This window comes from Dendropsophus ebraccatus, chromosome 10 (assembly GCF_027789765.1).
Source record: "Dendropsophus ebraccatus isolate aDenEbr1 chromosome 10, aDenEbr1.pat, whole genome shotgun sequence".
In the NCBI taxonomy this organism is placed as follows: Eukaryota; Metazoa; Chordata; class Amphibia; order Anura; family Hylidae; genus Dendropsophus; species Dendropsophus ebraccatus.
Genome location: NC_091463.1, coordinates 39,681,442 through 39,702,703, shown reverse-complemented (window position 1 = coordinate 39,702,703; position 21,262 = coordinate 39,681,442). Strand labels below are relative to the sequence as shown.

General features: G+C 44.4%; 1 protein-coding gene across 2 annotated transcripts in view; it reads right to left on the bottom strand.

The window, feature by feature from the left end:
* Positions 1-4,978: 4,978 nt before the first annotated feature.
* Positions 4,979-21,262, bottom strand: part of RAB41 (RAB41, member RAS oncogene family) — a 31,829-nt gene continuing 15,545 nt past the window's right edge. The window contains exons 2-8 of one of the 2 annotated variants that reach the window (XM_069943504.1): positions 17,443-17,501; positions 16,945-16,998; positions 14,958-15,066; positions 13,247-13,358; positions 10,266-10,359; positions 7,022-7,088; positions 4,979-5,596 (exon numbers count right to left, since the gene is read on the bottom strand). In XM_069943504.1, coding sequence (XP_069799605.1) covers positions 5,532-5,596; positions 7,022-7,088; positions 10,266-10,359; positions 13,247-13,358; positions 14,958-15,066; positions 16,945-16,998; positions 17,443-17,501 — 560 coding nt within the window. In that variant the 3' untranslated portion in view covers positions 4,979-5,531. The remainder of the gene's footprint in view (positions 5,597-7,021; positions 7,089-10,265; positions 10,360-13,246; positions 13,359-14,957; positions 15,067-16,944; positions 16,999-17,442; positions 17,502-21,262) is intronic. The other variant, XM_069943505.1, reaches the window with a different exon arrangement.

Below are 21,262 nucleotides of genomic sequence, written 5' to 3'. Positions count from 1 at the left end.
TGATCTCCATGCCCATCCTACATCTCTATCCACCGTCAACCAATGCGCATTGAGGTAAAAATTATTTCTATTATTCCCGGGACCAACCCTACCACCACAATTTAAAGTCAGTGTCACGGGGGAATGATCTGATAAAGCTCTAGGCTCATATACCATATTCCGGACCCTAGCCAGACCAGGTCTATTTGCCAGAGCCATATCTATCCTAGATGCAGTTGAGTATGAGGTGCTAAATTATGAAAAGCACCGTTTGCTCGGATGGATAGACCTCCACACATCCTCCCACCCAACCTCCTGGGCAAAATTTGCCAGGGAGGAAGGGGAGGAGGAGAGGGAGGCAGCACCCGCACACCTATCTAACTTAGTGTCCATTACAGCATTAAAATCCCCAACTACATAAACCGGTATATCCATTTTATCCTTAATAAATGATAATTTAATCAAGACATCTTGTGAGAACGGAGGGGGAAAGTAGATTGCAGCTATAATTAGTTCCACATCATATAATCTGCCATGTTGAAGTATATATTTCCCCCCATGATCGATCTCCCGCAGACAAGTAAATTTAATATTTTTGTGAATCAACACCGATACCCCAGCTGCGTAATTTGAAAATACAGTATGCGATTCATGCTGTACCCACCGTTTCTTAAACCTGCAGACCAATTCAGCCACCAAGTGCGTCTCAGACAGGCTGACTACTGCTGGGAGATGTCTTTCAATCAAATCAAACATAGCTCTCCTTTTAATTCTATCTGCAGTCCCCCTCACGTTCCAAAACAATACCTTAAGTTAATTCATCAAAACCTAAAAAAAAAAAAAAAAAAAAAGCTCCGCCTCTCCTCCCCCCAAAAAAACTACTCCTTGGCCTATACACATAGTATAGGTCTCTAACTACCACGACCTCCCACTTCCCACCCCCAACCCGCCGGCGTCCATGAACCCAAAAACCAACAAACTTTAATAGACCAATAAAAATCCCCTTTCGTATTTTCTACCCAGCGAAGTGATCACATACTAAACAAATATCACAATATTATGAAAGGCCGTGCTGTTCTAACCACTCATTGATCTCCTGGGCTGACTTAAAAAAGAAGGGTTTATCCTTATACACCACTCGCATCTTAGAGGGGAACAAAAGGGGAAAGGGTATATTTAATGCATGTAATCTCTTTTTAATCTCCTTATATGACTCCCTTTTCTTCTGCGTGGCCCTTGAATAATTGGGGAAGAAAGCTATTCTGGCCCCGTTATACATAATACAGTATCTTCTTTAACTCTAGCTACCCGAAGAATTTTATCTCTATCACTTGACAGCAGAGTTTTAAAGAGTAAGGTCCTAGGTGGAGCCCCTGTATGGGGCAACTTAAATGGTACCCGATGGGCCCTTTCAATTGCAAAGTTAGGAGATAAATTATCTGCTCCGACTATTTGTGCAACCCAGTCTGTACAAAACTGTATAGGATTTTCCCCTCTGTGCCCTCCGCCAGACCCACCACCCTGATATGAGCTCGGCGTGAGCGGTCCTCCAAATCAGTCATTCTATACTCCAGTAACGCATTATTTTTCTTATATGAATCCAGTTCCGATAAAGCTGATTTCATCTGCATTTCCAGCTGTAGGACAGTTTTCTCCATCTCACCCAACCTAGTACGCATCTTATTAATGTCCTCACGGATAAAGGAAACATCCGCAGCAAGGCCTTCCATCTGGGTTTTCACTTCTGATAGGCCTGCGTTGCACTTCTGAACCTCCTGTAGAATTTGACTAAGAGTAAGGCTGAAAGTCTCTTCTCCCTCCTCCTCAGCCCAACCTGCCTGTGTGTCATGCCCAGTCTGTTTTGAGGCTTTTGTGCGCTCCTTGGTTTTACTCTTTTGCGATCTTGGTTTATTAGTTGCCATAGGTGATTTCAAAAATCTCTCTATTTTAGTTACTTGCGAGAGGTCTTGCGCGCTCCCAGACTTCCTTGAACCAGGTTTAGATGGCATTAGTGGAATCCAACAGATTCTTGCTGAACTCCAAAAGCTGCCAATACGGTTGCTGGTTAAATAAGGAGAGAGCACTAAGCAGAATCTGGAATCAAATCAACAAGGGATTTAGCCCCAACTCCCAATACATGAACTTATCAAGCTCTTGCAAAACCCATTTACTACCCGATTAGGGGGTGAGTAGCAAGAACCCTGCAGCTCCGCTTGCTTATTCGGTTAACTGAAGACAGGAGCTGGAACTGATCAATAGTAAAGTGTCATGCTCAGTACGCCCCCATTGAATTAGTTCCCCACAGGCAAGCAGGAATGTGTACTAATGTCCTTCACACAGCACCCCAATAAATATTGCATACAAACTCGTTGTATATTACAGCATATTGGGTGCAGCAACTCCATACAGCCTATAGCTCTATTGTCCACAGCCCGCAGCTCATACATAATGCTGCCTGTGTCTGATTCCTGAGGAGGGGGGGGGCCACTGCTTGGGAGAAGGAGCTTAAAAAGTGTACATAATGTTCCGCAACATAACACAGCATCAAAATCACTGGGTTCCGGGACCGCTTTACAAAAATTTGGGAAGGACCCACGTTCCCACAGTACCTTCAGCCTCTGTATGTGTCCAAGATGTAATTCAGACCACCACTCGCCTCGGCATGTCTCAGCGTGCCTCGCCGCACTCATCCAACACCAGCCGGAGAAGGGTTCATGTGCCGGCGGCGGAGGAATCTGCCAGGGCGCAACACCACCGCTAGACCCGGCCGTCCAGAGCTCTCCAGTGAAATCAAATGAGAGCCCACGTCCACTCTAAAGTTATGGCAGCCTTGAATAGCCCAAGGGATCCTCCAGTTAGAAGGGAAGATGTCCGTCGGACCGCTAGATCCATTCTTGGCCCACATCGTCTCCGTTCTCGGGGATAGCCTGCCGCGTCCACCATCCATGAGCCAGCCAGATCATGTGGGAGCATACCCGGGGAGCAAAGAGGTGAGTCCCTGGACACCATGGAGCCGGGAGCTGCGAGAGCAGCAGCTAGCACACGCTGCTACGTGGCTCCCACACTGGAAAACATCGGTCGCAGGCACATTATTTTCTTTTTCATCCAACCCAGAGTTTCTAAACACAGAATTAAGCCTAAAAAAAAATAAAAAAAATCCTGATGGGTGTGCTCACACGTACAGGATCCGCACCAGATTTGATGCCCTGGATTTGAAACTGCGCCATCAAATCTGCAGATCCTGTATGTGTGAGCGCACCCTAAAGGCCCATTTCACACGAGTGTGCAGCCCATTAACTACGATCAGTGTGCTACAAGCATTGTGAAGCAATGAGTTCCCAAAAAGTCAAAGCAGTACACTTGAATGGACAAAGTAGTGTAGTTTCAGTAGTGTAGTGGTCTGGCCATTTAATCAACTATGATACAGAGTGTGCCGTCCATGATATGTGACCAGCACATGTATACCATGGATGTGTAAATCCAGCCTAAGTGGTAGCATCAACAACATGCAACCACTAATAGGGGAGAATGTATATACAGTATGCTATAAAATCCCCTACTGTTACATTAAAACAATGTAATGTTTCATCTGTGTGCGTCATGGGTGATTCAAAGTTTATACATTGTAAAATTAATCTGCACAAACTTATGGCCCTACAGCATGGTGTACACAGGTGGAACAGGAGTATGAGAATAAAAATTCTGATATATTTCACCTGAACAGAAAAATCTGACATTCTATTATATAACACATAAGTATTGGTATTAAATCTGTATCCAATGTGACTTACGCTTACTGGACAAAGCACAAGGAAAACAAGTTAATAGGTGTAGATTTTATTCAGTGACACAGCTGTGTTCATATAGTAGTTACTCAGTAATAGTCACACCTACTTTTATTACAGCTATGGAGAAGTAATATGGGGCAGATACGCAATAGAAGACATCCAAAGAGTATTCAAGTGGAGAGAACGTTTTCACTATATAATTTATCCATTATTTGTATTTCTTTTTTTAAGCTTTTATTTATTTTGTACAATGCAGATATTTGCAATAACAATACAACTGACAGATCGAAGGCTCTAACCCAGAGGGCTGGGGTAACCCTGTACACAAAAAGAAAAAAAACGCCAAGGCGACCTGACCAGGATGCAGCACAGGCAGGGCACAGGAGGTGAGAAACATATAGAGGAGCTATCAGCACATAGCCTGGGGTGGAGAGATGAGGGGGACACTGCAGAACATAATATACTAGTCAAGGACCAATCAGATCATGTCTTTATCTTGCATGTGCACTGGAAAAATTAAAGTTTAATTTGACTGGTTCCTATGAGCAATGTTAGAAGCTTTTATGGATGAGGGTAATCACTTAAAGACAGGTACCTTTAGGTGCAGCTTCAGGCCTGTTTCCCACAAGTATATTAAGCGATATTTGTGCATCCATATTGTGGCTGCCCAGTGCCGGTTCTGATAATCTGAACCAACTGTCCAGGTCAGGCTTTGAATATGCACTTAAAAAAGGTGTCCATATTACATTTCTGTGAAAGCAGGTTTAACAAGGGGACAGGAACAGACCACTTAGTAGTACTGTAGTACGTACCAATCAGTAATTTATTGTCTGTTGCTAATAAGTAACTAAAAAGAAGAATTGTTTGTAGATTACAGCAGGATCGCCAGATAAGAACCTCAGTCATGATTAAGGCAAAAGGTTTTCAAAGCAAACTGGCTACACATTTATCCAGTCCTTACAGGGTTAATGACCTGTGGGCATTACATGCCTCATTGCAGGAATATCTCTTCAGCTTAATAATGATTGTATATGTAGTGTGTAAGCAACAGATACAAGATAATGTAAAATAGACTGCTGTCACGGTAAGATCACACCAGTCAAAGTGCAAACAAGAGGGGATTTAAAAAACATTAAGAATATACAGCCAAAAGGACCATTTAAAAAAAAAAAAAAAAAAAAAAAGTATATATATATATATATATATATATATATATATATATATATATATATATATAAAATTCTAACATTTGTGAGGAGCATAGGGCACTATAAGAAAGAACAGCAACTGAGTGTGAAATAGGCCATAGTACACTGACAGCCTCCTTTTTATTTAAAGCAACTTCAGTTTTCATTACTGAGTTTATAATTAAATATGTGAACCCTGCTTCTCGCGTATTGTCTGCATCCTGGTTTAGTCACCGCAACAAACAAGAACATGGCAGCACAAAGTTCCATTTAAGTTTATCACATTGATAGAGTTAAGTAGGCACCAAGTGGGTGCCAAAAGTGCAAGAAATAAAAACTATACATACATAAAATTCTCATTCTCCAATCTTACACGACACCATGCAGTTTGAGTGAGATGAGGCGGGCTGTGGCTTTTTTCCCAGGTACCCAACACCCTCCCCTCCCCTTTAAAGATGATGAAAAACACACTGCATCCACACACTGGGAATCTAAGAGATAAATAGACGCTTTGCTTTTTCTTTGAATGCATTTAGACAGCAGCGGACTCTCCGATGCAGACTGTGATATCTCAGGGTTAGCAGGAACAGCCACTCTCAGTCACTGGCTGCTCAGGAGGCTTCTCCAGCTTGATGTCAATCACTGGAGTACACAGGTTAAGGAAACAATATATTGGGAGTGCATATGTATCACCAGTATGTGTGTATGCAATATAGATTACAGATTTTACTGCACTTACTAAAGTATAACCTATTGTGCACTGTAGTTGTAAAATAAAGTCTAATGTCTACAAAAGCCACCAGTATCTAAGTCAATCATTATCATGGTAACACAAGCAGGAGTTTTCCTAGATTACTACTTTTAGGACAGCAACTGGTGCCTGCCCATAGTTGATGCCCTTGCTGGGCCTTCATATGGGATCTCCCAAACAGAGCGGATTGTATACCGTTCCTTTCTTCTTTACATGATGGGCTAGTATTCAGCAGAAAGCAAACATTACTGCATTACTCTTCATAAGGTGGGAATAGTACTCGGACAGACCTAAGGTGCTGACAGTGTGCTTCAGGTGTCCACTAGTGAGCATGGCACCTTTGGCTAATTTGTCCATGGAGGCAATGCTGCACAATATAGTTTCTTCTACTGTAATGAAGTGAAAGAGGAGTTGTGGTGTAGCATTTGTGCCACACCTCAGCACTCCTTTCTTCTCCCTCTTCTCTGTAAATATTCTGTGCTGCCCACCCTCATGTGCTTTCCAGGTCTGTGCATGTGCCGCTGATGTCAACAATGATAGTGAATGCAGAAGGCACATGGCCTCTTGACATCAGTGGGACATGCGCAGACCGGAAAGATGGCAGAGCGTGCGTGAGGCCTGGCAGCACAGAATATTCATAGAGAAAAGAACAAATTAGCAAAATAAGAACATGCTCACTAGGGGACAGACACCTAAAGCACAGTAAGCTTCTTGTAGTACCATGCTAACAATATGTCACATGACCATGGCAACAAGTTGCGAACCACAACAGCAACACAACTACTTGCCACCATGGTTTTAACGTGGAACAGTGACAGATTCTCTGGTGCAAACTCAACATAAAGCCTCTATTACATGGGCAAATGGTGAGGAGCATGCAAGCGTCTACCTGTTCGATCAGTGCTCGTTTGCTCCTTATTCCCTGCTCGCTGCTGGTGCCATTACATGCGTTGACAGTGAGTGGGTAAGTGAATGGGAGGGGCTCCCCAGACGATCTAAAGAGTCCATAGGAGATAGCGGTGGTCTGCTGCTGCTCCTATTACACGGGGCAACTGCCAGCAGACAGTAGTTATTGTTTAAAAATCTTTCAACACATTGAAAGACAAGGATCAGACGACATCAAGCATAATCGTTGACTTTTAAGAAGAGCTATTACACCAAGCGTGACGGCCGTGATGGCAGATAATTGCTTGGTGTAATAGGGCCTTAAGGGTTTTGAAACATTTTTCAGCAGCTGAACAGTCCCTTTAAAAAATTGGAAACTACTGAATAGAAAGCAGTCAGGCTGATATGCCTCAAAATTAACAAAAGGATACTGTCTTCTTTACTTTTCTCTGGTGTGCTGTCCATGCCAGGCAAAGCTGCAGCAACACGACGGAAGAGCTGAAAGCATAGAAACAATGGTGTATGTTAACGTGACAGATGAAACACTATTGCATTTATCATGGTTAGGTTTTTGTTTGAACATATAATGTTAACTTCCTGCAGTGTAATTTGTTTTATCCCATCTCAGCTGCAGTCTAACTGACTTCCTCTGAAATAAAGCATTAGACCACCACCTATGCGATACCCTTAAGGGTGCCTTCACACATATCGGATCAGCAGCGGATTTCACACTGCCTGTTTGCAGCAAAATCCTTTGCGGATACATGTAGTGTGAAGGTCTATGGGTTACACATCAGCAGGGCAATTTTCCTTCCGCTGTGGATATGTAACTCGGCCCCTTTAATCCCAGCAGCCCCGACCCGGAGCATACATCACCTGCGCCAGGCTCCTGCTTGCTTCGGGGCCTCCCAGCATCTCCTGGCAGTGAGCCAATCAGTGCGCTGCCCCGCCGGAGCGCACTGATTGGCTGACTGCAGGGAGATGCCGGGAGGCTCCGAAGCAAGCAAGAGACTGGAGCAGGTGATGTATCCTACAGGGCTGCCCCCGGCTCGGCGCCGCGGCTGTGTGTGTACAGCTCCTGGCTCCCCTCATCAGCCAATCAGTGCGCAGCAGCACTGATTGGCTGATTGAGAGTGAGGGGAGCCAGGAGCTTCACACAGCCGCAGCGCCGAGCAGATAATGTATGCTCCGGGCCGGGGCCGGGTCTTATATCTGCAGCAGAATGAAAATTTAGCTGCAAACCTGCACCGTGAAATCCACTGCGGATCCAATAAGTGTAAAGGCACCCTTATAGACTTTTAGACCAGGAGTACACAAGGGGGGAACGGGTTAACAGGGCCAGATAGGTAATTAACATACACTACACAGTTTTATAACTTTGTAATGTGTGTTAATTAAGGGGAAAAAAATTTAACTCTGCAGTAGTCCTTTAACCCTTAGACGACCCAGGGCGTATAGTTACGCCATGGAAGTCTGTCCCCAGACGACCTAGGGCGTAACTGTACGCCCTGGGTGTTTCTCCCGCTATGAAGCATGCTCCGGAGCGGAGCGCGCTTCATAGCAGGTGGGGGCCGGCTGCAATCGGCAGCCGGGACCTCACCGGTAATGACACGCTCCAGCGATCGTGCTGCCGCGTGTCATTAACTCCTTAAAGTCCCCTGTCACTTACCGATCGGGACCCCCGCAGGCTGACTGCGGGGGTCCCGATCGTTGAAACGGACTGCCGGAGGTCTCTCACCTGCCTCCGTGCGGTCCGATCGGCGATCTGCTACACTGAGCCTGCACAGGCAGGCTCAATGAGCAGATCGCCGATAACACTGATCAATGCTATGCCTATGGCATAGCATTCATCAGTGTAGAAATCAAACTAATGTATGTACGTACAAGTCCCCCAAAGGGACTTCAAATGTGTAAAAAAAAAAAAAGTTAAAAACACTAACACACAACCCCAAAACCCCTCCCCCAATAAAAGTCTAAATCACCCCCCTTTCCCATTATATAAATAAAACATATAAAAATAAATAAACAAATAAACATATAATATACCGTAGCGTGCGTAATTGTCCGATCTATTAAAATATAACAAGCGTCATTGCGAACGGTAAACGGCAAGCACGAAAAGAGGGAAAAAAGTGCGCGGATTACCGATTTTATGTTACATTATATATAAAAAAAAAATAAAAAGTGATCAAAACGTCCGATCTTCACAAATATGGTATTAATAAAAACGAGAGATCATGGCGGAAAAAATGACACCCCATACAGCCCCGTAGGTGAAAAAATAAAACCGCTAGAAGCGTCACAATAGTCCCATTTTATTTATAATTAATTGCCAAAAAAAGGATTTCATTTTAAAAAAATATATAACATTAGAGAATCTGCGTAAACCTGCATATGGTTGTGTTCGGGCTGACCTATAGAATAATAGTATCATGTCGCTGTTACCATATAGTGCATTACGTAGACACAGGAACCCCCCAAACGTTACCATATTGCATTCTTTTTTGCGATTTCACCAATTTATATCTTCATAAATAATATATTTGGAATTCCATCATACATGTTATGGTAAAATGAATGACGCCATTACAAAGTACAACTATTCCTGTAACAAATAAGCCCTTACATGGCTTGTAGATAAAAAACTGAAAGTGCTAGAGCTCTTAGAAGGGGAGGAGGGGAAAACGGAAACACTAAGATCAAAATTTGCGCGGCCCACTGGGTCATTTTGGGCCTGGTCCTCAAAGGGTTAAACACTTTTGCAAATACAGTGGTGCCTTGGATTACGAGCATAATTGGTTCCAGGACGGTGCTTGTAATCCAAATCCACTCAAACCAAAGCAAATTTTCCCATAAGAAATTATAGAAATGCAGACAATTGGTTCCACACCCCAAAATAATGATTTATTATTCTGAACAACATGTATGACAGATGAAACAAACATTCAGAAACAGCAGAATATGTGATATTATAAGTTACTGTACAGTAATGGGGAGGATGGGAAACACAAGGGCTGACAGAGACTGCAGGGAGTATGAAGGAATGAGCAGGGCAGATGCGGGAACAGTATAGCAGCACTGTCTGTCCAGGGAGAGGGGGGTTACATCTATGACGAGATTACCTCCACAGTCCTGTCCCCTGATGTGAGCCCCAGCCTGAAGTGGATCTGCTATGATTTGGAAGGTGAGGGAGACTTCCTGGGTACGAGTACAGTTCTGTAGACCCCGCTATGAAGACCATACCCCTACCCCACTCGCGCTCCCACCCAGGACAGGGAGCTCTTAAACCAAAGCAATGCTCTTAAACCAAGTCACAATTTTGAAAAACTGTGAGCTCTTAAACCAAGTTACTCTTAAACCAAGGTACCACTGTATATCCCTATAGCAAACTTACCTGCTACAAAGCTTTATCCTACTTACAGGTGGCTTTAGTTTAGTGTTTTGAGGAGGGTGGGTTGGAGGGGACAGAGTCCCTTTAAAGACCTCAGATGGATGTGTGAATGTCTGTAATCTGAACAACCAAATCCTAATGGCTACTGAACCAAATATACTGCATCACATGGATATGAACACATTAGCAGATCAAGTTTAGTTCTAGGGGAAAAAAAAAAAAAAAAAAAAAAGGTTCCTAGCCATAATAGCCAGGATGCATAAAGCAGCAGAAACAGCTCTTACCTGCTTCACATTGTATCCAGTCTTGGCACTAGTTTCAATGAACATGACACTGAGCTCCTTGGCTCTTTGTTCTCCCTCTTCAGTAGTGATTTGTCTATTTGCAATGGAGTTTACAAAGATAAAAAAAAATAGCAAAATAAACAGAAAATTCCAACTGAATGTACACATCACTATTAAGACAGTACATAAATTAGTGTATTTGTTAATGTTTGATAACATGCTCACAGCATTGCTCAGAACACGGATGACTGTAGAAGCCCTGGCTGGTTAGATGTATGAGGTTAAGCCTGCACCAAACTGCAGCACCCCTACTACTTCCTCTAAGGCACAAGAGTTGAACCTGCAGCCTTCCATCTGTTGCAAGCTTTGGCTGCCCAGGCATGATGGCATTTATAGTTTTGCTACAGCTGGAGGGATACAAATTTAACACCTGTGCTCTAAGTAATTGCTCCCCTTGACTATGCGTTTTAATGGCAGAGGAGAGAGAGCAATAGGCTACTGGTAGCCTTCAGCAGCAAGGCACGTACCTGTGTGACAAAACATCTTGCTTTAGTACTTGTTTCAATATACAAGACATTCAGTCCCCGAGATGCCTCTCGCCCTCTGAACAGAAGCCTGTCTATAGCAATGGAACAAAACCAGATGAACGGAAATAAAAATCAGAGCAAATCAAAATAAAGTATGGACAAATAAGAACCAATAAAGCAACATATAAACTTAGGGCGCAGTCATGCATTCTGTGAATATGGGCCATACATGGAAGATTCACAAACCTCCCGACATCACTTTTCATTATGATGCCGGGAGTGCTGCAAGTGCTTGAATCTTCACGGTACTGATACAGATATAAACACCTGTGGCGTGGCCTGTATACAGGGAATGTGTGAATGCACCCTAAGAAAGTGAGCAATGAAAATGAAAAGAAAGTGCATGTAGTTCGGTTTACACTGTATTTTTGTGTATACATTTTTTGCCAACTCAATTTTTGTATACAACAATCTGTTTTCTTTATAATGTAAGTCAATGGGAAACATAGTATACAGCACCATGCATTGTTAGCAACACCTTCAATAATATAAAATGTATCTTTTAAATGGACACAGAAGCGCAGTGTGAACCTAGACTACATATGACCACAAGACACTGGTGTCCCTGGTAAAGAAAATATTTATATTTAAAGACTGATGGAAAAAAATAGATGTACAAATTAAATAAAAGTAACATGAAAACCATGAAGTTAAAGCGCGCCTTCAGCTATAAAAAGTATGTCTCCCCCCCAATATCAGTAAGCATAACATTTCCAATATGTCATATGACATTTTTCTTAGTTAGGGTATGTGCATACTGCAGAATTTTTGGACACTTCAAGCAGACTCCGCTGGGCGGCCTCCGCGTAAAGTTCTGCCCGTTCCATAGACTCAATTATATTTGCCGGTATATTCCACCACCCGCCCAAAGAATTGACATGTCAGTTCTTTGGACGGATGGCAGAATCCGATGGCAAATATTATTGAGTCTATTGAATAAGCGGAACTTCAAGTGGAAGTCTACTGGAATCTGCTTGAAGTCTCCACAGAAATTCCGCAGCGTGCACATACCCTAACTGAGCAACAATTTCTTTTCAAAGAGCGCTATTACAAAGCCCAACACTTACATGACCATACTGTTTGGTAGTGTGTGTGGGAGACTGCATACTGCAATAAGGAAGTAGAGGATGGAGTAGGGGGACATGAGGCTGGCTGAGTCCTGTGCACAGCACTATGGGTCACGTGGGCAGCAAGAAAGACCATCAAAATAATAGCAGAACATTGCACCAGGCATATAATAATTTATGTATTTGATGAAGCCATCCAACGGGATGTAGTTCTTGGGTTTAGAATAAAGTAGTAGACATACACCTGTCCCTCTGCTGCTTTCATGCAGAGAAGCCATTAAAAAGGCATAAATAGGTTTGGTGTGCTCTACTTGTCACTGGTTGCATGGAGTGGATGACTTACAGCTTTCAAAACCTCTTGCACAAGATGTTCATAATGGTGTGGCAAAGTCAGAAAAACACAAGTGGTACATCCATCGTTTGAATCTTCAGAATAGTAATTTGTGGCCTAATTTTAGGCCTCGTATGGTTTAGTATTCCAGAACACGGGGAAAGGACAAACAGAACCCAAGTCTGGAAGACAAGTGTAGCCACTTGTATATATATAACAAAAAGTTACCCTTGTGTAAGGGCCGAATCAGGCTCTGTGAAATAGAGACAATAATCATCGCCTGATCGTGTCTTTAGGTCTGACACCAAAATCATCAGCTGTCGACCCGCACGTAGCTCCGTGTAATAGCAATGCGTGGCCAAGGCTAACGACTGAATAAACTGTATACATTACCTGCCTGCGCTTCTGGTCTTCTCCTGCCCTCTGCTTGCTTGCCAGCTCTGCAGCTTCTTGGAGATGACAGGCCACTCAACCAATCACAGGCTGCGGCAGTCCCAGCAGTGATTGAAGCTGCAGCCACTGCACTGGGGAGGACAGGAGAAGACTGGGAGAATGGACAGGTAATGCATTAAGTTTGGGGAAAGGGCTGCACAGACATCACCAATGAGGTCCGTGCAGGCCTTGCTAAACGATCGAGCCGTGTAATAGGCTCAGTAAACAAGCACTGGCACTTGTGTACCTTATTGATTGGGCCACCATTGGCGCGTCTAATAGGACCCTAACAGATCAATGAAACGTTTGGATAACATGATTTACAAACAATTTTTCATGCACTCAAGACTGCTCAGCCTGGAAAGCCTTTTACATCTCAGTATGAAGAAATATTTTAGCTAAAAGCAGATGACAGGAAGTTTGAAAACTGTAAAAAAAAAATAATAAAAACAATGCTACATTTCTGGTCACAAGTATGCAACAAAACAGCAACTTAAACTTCCCCTTTTCCAATAGGCTGGTAGTGAGTAACTGTGCCCTCCTGACCAGCCACAGTGCTGTTACCTCTTATCTGCCAGATCGGTCTTATTCCCCACAAGCATTATTATAACATCGCTTCCTCTCTCTGTTCGGACATCGTCGATCCATTTCGATGTTTGCTGGAAGGAGTTCAAATCTATATGGCAAAAATAATACTGTAGTAACATGTACATCTGACAAATTGGATAGGGTGCACACATATATATCTGTACAGAGCCTACACACTATATGTAATAGTATCATCAATGTCAATCAGCAAAATTCATGGGATTATGAAGTTTCTATTTTGATATTCTACTCTGCCAACAGGAGCTACGCACATCAGGACTGGTCACTCTCGGGATACATGTCTTTTAGCCTTTTTTTATTGGCATGATAATGCTCCGTTAAATGTTCTTATGCCTGTGGTTTATTATACATGGGCATATTAGTGCCACATTGAGTACACAGGCCTACTCATGGCTATTGTGAGCCTTTTGTATATACTCTGCTGCTGCTACAATATGATAGAAAAAGCACCTGCTGTTGTGTATGACAAATTTTTTTTTTACTTGTAGTTATAATATTACATACTGGGGTGGGCAACAGTGGTGGATTAGCTTGAATTCTATTCATGTTGGTTACAGAGATTGTCACCATTCATGTTTGGCTCTATTAAGCATGAAGCTTACAACCTAATGTCTCACATACACACAAGGGCCAGTTTTATAGGAAACCAATAGACCTGCAGCCCCAGAATATTTCTATTGGAGCACAGGAAGAAACCCACACAAATAAGATACATGCAATCTCCATCCTGATGTACAAAACATGACAAGTTTTTTATATTGCATTATGGCGGAGAACACAAAATCGTACATCAGCCACCTTACAGGCAATGTGATCTAGCTCAACAGTGTGCCCCATGCACAATACACCCAGTTGGGTTGCTCATTTAATTTTGCAAATTGTTGGTTCAAAAGCTGGAACACGGCTGCCATAGTGCCCCCTTACTTTTAATCTAATTTTTACAGAACATCTAAAGGGCCTTTTATTGGGCAGGACCATTGCTAGAAGCAGTCCTGCAACCGATCAGCCTGTGTAAAATTGTAAAATGTATTATCGGCCAGATATCTTCCTGTGTAAACAGGGTTATGTGTGGCCGATAAAAATAAAGGGAAACTGACAGCACAGATATGTATATATCCGTGATGTCAGTTTCAAGATCACAAGAAAAGTGTACTTACCATCCAAGCTTCTTGTGATCCAGCATCCTGTTCTCTGGCTCTCCCGTCCTCAGCCGCTGCTGTAGCTTTAGGCTGCTAACTCCTTCAGAATGACTGACAGCCAGAGGAGGCGAGGCCTGAAGATACAGCCAGCACCAGGGGGCTGGAGAGCTGGATGCCAGGTCACAAGCAGCATGGATAGTAAGTATAGACTGCTCGAGATCTGGAAACTGACAGCACAGATAGCTGACAGCCCGATTTCTTGTGCCGTGTAAAACCACTGCAAACTAGCACAGATCTCACTGATCAGCACCCTGTGGACGAGAAATCGTATAATGTAAAAGGACTAAGTGTTTAGTCACTTGGTGCTGATAGTCTTAAAAGCAGAACGGTGTATAAAAGAATGGGTTTAGCACTCAGCTAAGCACTGATACCTATTCATTTTAGTGGTTAGTGGGGATCTCAGCAACCAAAACTTCTGACATCTAATTTGTATGTTCTATGTGTACATTTGTCTTATTGTTACTCACTTGTAATATCATAGACGACAACAGCAATTGTGGAGTCCCGTATATAACTGGGAATCAGACTACGGAAACGTTCCTGTCCGGCGGTGTCCCAGAGTTGCAGCCGCACCTGCTGGTACCAGGCCAATGAAGGCAGGAGGGAAGAACAGAAGGGACAGGTATTGTAAGGAGGGAACATTAGCAAACAATAGAAAAGTGACCTGGAGGAAGGTCTAAGAAAACAGTCATGTACTGGCATTGAAGCAATCCCATGCATTCAAGCTAAAAGGGGTTTTACCATCTCAATATATCACCCATTGTTTAGCACAGAGACATAGGACTGCCCTATAGAGAGAATTCAAGTGAAGCACTGGCAATGCATTAATTCTAGGGACAATTACATCTCCATTCTCAGGATTGGTGGGGGTCTCAGAAGTCAGGACCCCCCCCCCCCCCCCCCACTGATCTGCTTGTACCCTCTAGCATACTCCACTCATGTTGGCCAGTCCAGCGCCTCTCCTTACTTATCCTGATGACAGTTTGAACACTGAAGCCAATCAGCAAGGCTGCGGCGGGTTCAGAATATCATCTGCAGAGCCAGGAGAAAGCATCATCAAGGGAAGTAAAGAGAGGCACAGAGAGAACTGGATCGAGGAGCAGAGTATGCTCTTTTGTTATTTAACAGCCCTAAGAGGGTGTCGTTTCCTTTAAATTTAAATCAGAATACCTCAATATTGCGAATTTAATTTTATATACTTATATACTAATTACAGTAGAAGCTCGGTTTCCGAACACCTTGTTATTCGAACAATTCGGTTTTCGAACTAAATTTTCCCCTGAAGTTTTGCTCGGTATCCGAACATTGCTTGGTATCCGAACAAAACCAGGGGGATAACTGTCAGCTGAACTGATGTTCAGCGGACAGTTAGAAGTGTTCGGGAACACTGAGAGGCAGGAGTGGGCGGCTATTTAAACTTGCCGCCGCGCTCCTGCTCCTCTCAGCTGCGGGGGACACCCTGTAAAGAAGCGGGGATTCCCCTCATTATGATGGGATTCCCCACTTCTTTACAAGGTGTCCCCGGCAGCTGAGAGGAGCAGGAGCGCGGCAAGTTTAAATAGCCGCCCGCTCCTGCCTCTCACTGCGGGGACGCCCTGAAGCCGCACTGCACTGACCTGACACTCCACGTCCCCCCCGCCGACCCGGAGCTCTTCCTGTATGCGTCCCCCCGCAGCCGCACGCATCTGCTGCTCTGCACGCGGCCCCGCTCATCGGCTTCTTAGCCGCTTCCTCCTGCTGCTTCCCGCCGCGTCTGCAGGATGAAGGAGAGTCTGCAGACGCGGCAGGGACCAGCGGGTGGAAGCAGTTAAGGAGCTGATGAGCGGGGCTGCTAGCAGAACAGCAGATGCGTGCGGCTGCGGGGGACGCATACAGGAAGAGCTCCAGGCCAGCGGGGGGGGGGGGGGGGGGGGGGGGGGGGGGGGGGGGTACGTGGAGTGTCAGGTTAGTGCGGCCGGCTTCAGCGCGTCCCCACAGTGAGAGGCAGGAGTGGGCGGCTATTTAAACTTGCTGCCACGCTCCTGCTCCTCTCAGCTGCCGGGGACACCCTGTAAAGAAGTGGGGAATCCCATCATAATGAGGGAAATCCCCGCCTCTTTACAGGGTGTCCCCCACAGCTGAGCAGATATAACAGGTGGCCACTTTGCATGGACAATTGTGCTTTACCTTCCTCTTTATAGATAGCCTAGACATATCCTGCATTTATGGCATACTTTATAAGTGTGCAATAAATTCAGTTTGCAGTACACATTAAAATGTCCAAGTATGTATAATGTAAAGGGAATGCTCCGTGTCAGCATTGCTGGTTTCAGACTAGACCTTCTGCACCTTTCACCAACCTTCTATTTCATCAGTCTGCCTTTATAAGTTATTATCTGTAGCCAAGCAGCACCCACAGTCCCACAACATACAACAATCATACAGAAGTCATACATAAAGGAATTCATCACTCACCGTGCGGTCCTCTAAGTACATAGTCTTGGAAAGAAAGTCTATGCCAATTGTAGCCTGTAAAGCAGCAACAATGCAGCAGTTACAGCAAGGCGGTTCCTAACCATAGTAACAATTATACCGAAATAAAAATCAAAACATGTAAAAGTGCACTGACCTATAGCTGCTAAATGGACTAATTTACTAACAAAAATAGAACAGTGATCACAAGGACCTAGAGTCCTTTAGAGGGACATGAGGTGTGGTTACACAATGCAGCTATAACAACTAAACCTGTGTTTCTAATCAGGATGTGTACATAGGGAGTATGGCCGTAGCTGGCACAGAAACAGTAAAACACTGAGTCAGTGCTTACAGCCGGACGACACAGACATGACAGGTGATTAGAGGCCACCAGGGCTGCCTACTTTACCTAATCCTCCATCTACTCTAATCTCTAAACAATAAAGGAGTATTAACTTTAGTACTTCTCTGTCAAAGATCAGGATCAAAGACATTCACCTGGTACGTGTTGTCAAAGCTGTCATACATGAATCGGGTGATCAGGGAGGTCTTCCCAACTGCAAGAAAAAGTGGAAAAGGTTAGCGGCTTCAAAGATGATTCAGTCTATAGCGCACTATGTAATGGAATGATAATGTTTTTACCAAGATTATACGATCTTAAAGCAGTTGTCTCCTTAAAAAAAAAAAGAAAGAAGAAACGCTGCCCATATGCCTTAAAGATGTGGCTCCCTAAGACCAGAGCTGTGCTTGCACTAGTTGGCCAAAGAGCCACGGGATGGATGTGTGTGTACACTCATTCACTTAGTAAAAGGTGGATGAGGTGTAATGTGAAATACATCCAGGACTTCAATTCCATAGCAGATTGAGAAGTAAAGTGAGGTCTATGGGCAGTACGCGTGACTCTGTATCCTCTTCTCCCCTGTAATCTTTAGGCAGTAAGCTTTGGTGGGCTGTCGCCTCATACACCCTTTGACCTTACAGCTGAAGACAAGACAATAATCGGCTTACCACAAATCTCCGGATTTGACAATAAAAGTGACATTTTTATTAAACAGATTTAGAGAGCTATAGGATGTTGTGTAAACAGTGACCCCATACACAGATTGCACGCACGTATCCATACCATATATACTGTATGCGTACACAACCAGTATCACACCCACCATACACACACTCCTCGCACGTCTCCATACCACATATACTGTATGCTAGGGCTGGGCGATTAATCGAATTAATTCGATTAATTCGCCCAGAATTTGAGAATCCATTTGACTTTTTTGGAAATCATTGGATTTGGGCGCGCGGGCGGGCTGCTCGCATCCTCCAGCTACTGAAACAGCATGAGGAGCGAGAGCGCCCAGCAGCGTCCTATGTCCCCGCCTCTGACCCGCCCCCATAGCCGGACGTGTACGCGCGCTTCCTCCCGGCCGCACATGGAGGTCCCCGGAGGAGGCTGCAGATACTGAAGCATCGGGTGATCGCTGCGGGTGCTGGAGCTGTACAGCAGCGACACTATCACCCGATGCTTCAGTATCTGCAGCCTCCTCCGGGGACCTCCATGTGCGGCCGGGAGGAAGCGCGCGTATATGTCTGGCTATGGGGGCGGGTCCGCTGCGGGGAGTAGTGCGGGCGGGAGGAGAGCGCAAGTGCCGGTGGTGTGCGCCCGCGCAGAGCGGGTACACCAGGTATGTTCCCTCCTGCCCCGGTCTGCTCCATGCCCCTGCCGATCTGCCCTATTCTCCCCCCGATCTGCCCCATGCACCCCCCAGTGTGCCCCATGCCTTTCCCCCCTAGTCTGCCCCTTGCTCCCCCCAGTGTGCCCCATACTTGCCCCCCCCCAGTGTACCCCATGCTCTCCAGCCCAGTGTACCCCATGCCCTTCCCCCCCAGTCTGCCCCATGCTCTCACCTATGTCCCTGACCCTCATCTGTACCTGTACTACTACTACTACACCCCTCATCTTTACCTGTACTACTACTACTACACCCCTCATCTTTACCTGTACTACTACTACACCCCTCATCTTTACCTGCACTACTATTACTACACCCCTCATCTTTACCTGTACTACTACTACACCCGTCATCTGTACCTGTACTACTACTACACCCCTCATCTTTACCTGCACTACTATTACTACACCCCTCATCTTTACCTGTACTACTACTACACCCCTCATCTGTACCTGTACTACTACTACACCCCTCATCTTTACCTGCACTACTACTACTACACTCCTCATCTGTACCTGTACTACTACTACACCCCTCATCTATACCTGTACTACTACTACTACACCAGGCTCATCTATACCTGTACTACTACTACACTCCTCATCTATACCTGTACTACTACTGCACCCCTCATCTATACCTGTACTACTACTACTACACCCCTCATCTGTACCTGTACTACTACTACACCCCTCATCTGTACCTGTACTACTACTGCACCCCTCATCTATACCTGTACTACTACTACACCAGGCTCATCTATACCTGTACTACTACTACACTCCTAATCTGTACTACTACTATTACACCCCTCATCTTTACCTGTACTACTACTACACTCCTCATCTGTACCTGTACTACTACACTCCTCATCTATACCTGTACTACTACTACACCCCTCATCTGTACCTGTACTACTACTACTACTACACTCCTCATCTGTACCTGTACTACTACTGCACCCCTCATCTATACCTGTACTACTACTACACCAGGCTCATCTATACCTGTACTACTACTACACTCCTAATCTGTACTACTACTATTACACCCCTCATCTTTACCTGTACTACTATTACACTCCTCATCTGTACCTGTACTACTACTACACTCATCTGTACCTGTACTACTACTACACTCCTCATCTGTACCTGTACTACTACACTCCTCATCTATACCTGTACTACTACTACACCCCTCATCTGTACCTGTACTACTACTACACCCCTCATCTGTACCTGTAACCCTACTACTACACCCCTCTGCTGTACCTGTACTACTACTACACCCCTCATCTGTACCTGTACTACTACTACACTCCTCATCTATACCTGTACTACTACACTCCTCATCTATACCTGTACTACTACTACACCCCTCATCTATACCTGCACTACTACTACACTCCTCATCTGTACCTGTACTACTACTGCACCCCTCATCTATACCTGTACTACTACTACACCAGGCTCATCTATACCTGTACTACTACTACACTCCTAATCTGTACTACTACTATTACACCCCTCATCTTTACCTGTACTACTATTACACTCCTCATCTGTACCTGTACTACTACACTCCTCATCTATATCTGTACTACTACTACACCCCTCATCTGTACCTGTACTACTACTACTACACCCCTCATCTGTTCCTGTACTACTACTACTACACCCCTCATCCGTACCACTACTACACCCCTCATATTTACCTGTACTACTACTACTACACCCCTCATCTGTTGCTGTACTACTACTACTACACCCCTCATCCGTACCACTACTACACCCCTCATCTTTACCTGTACTGCTAATCCCCTCATCTGTACTACTACTAATACACTAGTATATAGGGCACATATTTGGGAAAACTACTTATATGGGGCACACAATGGGCTTGTCTACTACATAGGGGCACGGGAGGAGCACTGTTACACTGGGAAGCAATATGGTTGTTGTCTCAAACGTCTATAAAATAGTTTCTGATGCTGCAGGGAGAAAAATGTCCTGTTTGTTTAGCAAAAAGAGGAAAAAAAAAATCGAGATTTAAATCGAGAATCGTCCAAAATTTAAAAAAAAAAAAAAAAAAAAAAAAAAAAAACCGAGATTTTATTTTTTGGCCATATCGCCCAGCCCTACTGTATGCTTACACAACCAGTATCACACCCACCATACATACTACGCGCACATATCCATACCATATATACTGTATGTGTACACAACCAGTATCACACCCACCATACACATACTGCTCGCACGTCTCCATACCATGTATACTGTATGCTTACACAACTAATATCACACCCACCATATACACACTGCTCGCACGTCTCCATACCACATATACTGTATGCTCCATGTAAATTCTTTGAGTGGAGGCACGCAAGTCATGGCATAGACAAGCTGAGGCAGATAGGATTTGCTGCAAGCTTGCTCAGTGTGAACTGGCTCTTATTGGGAATATCGGGCCATCTAATAGGGCCCTAACAAGGCTCATTATAAGAGATGTCAAAGTCCTCAAACTGACATGAGGAACAGAAGAAGAATGGCACAATGCTCCAGAATTGTTATTTCATGGGAAAC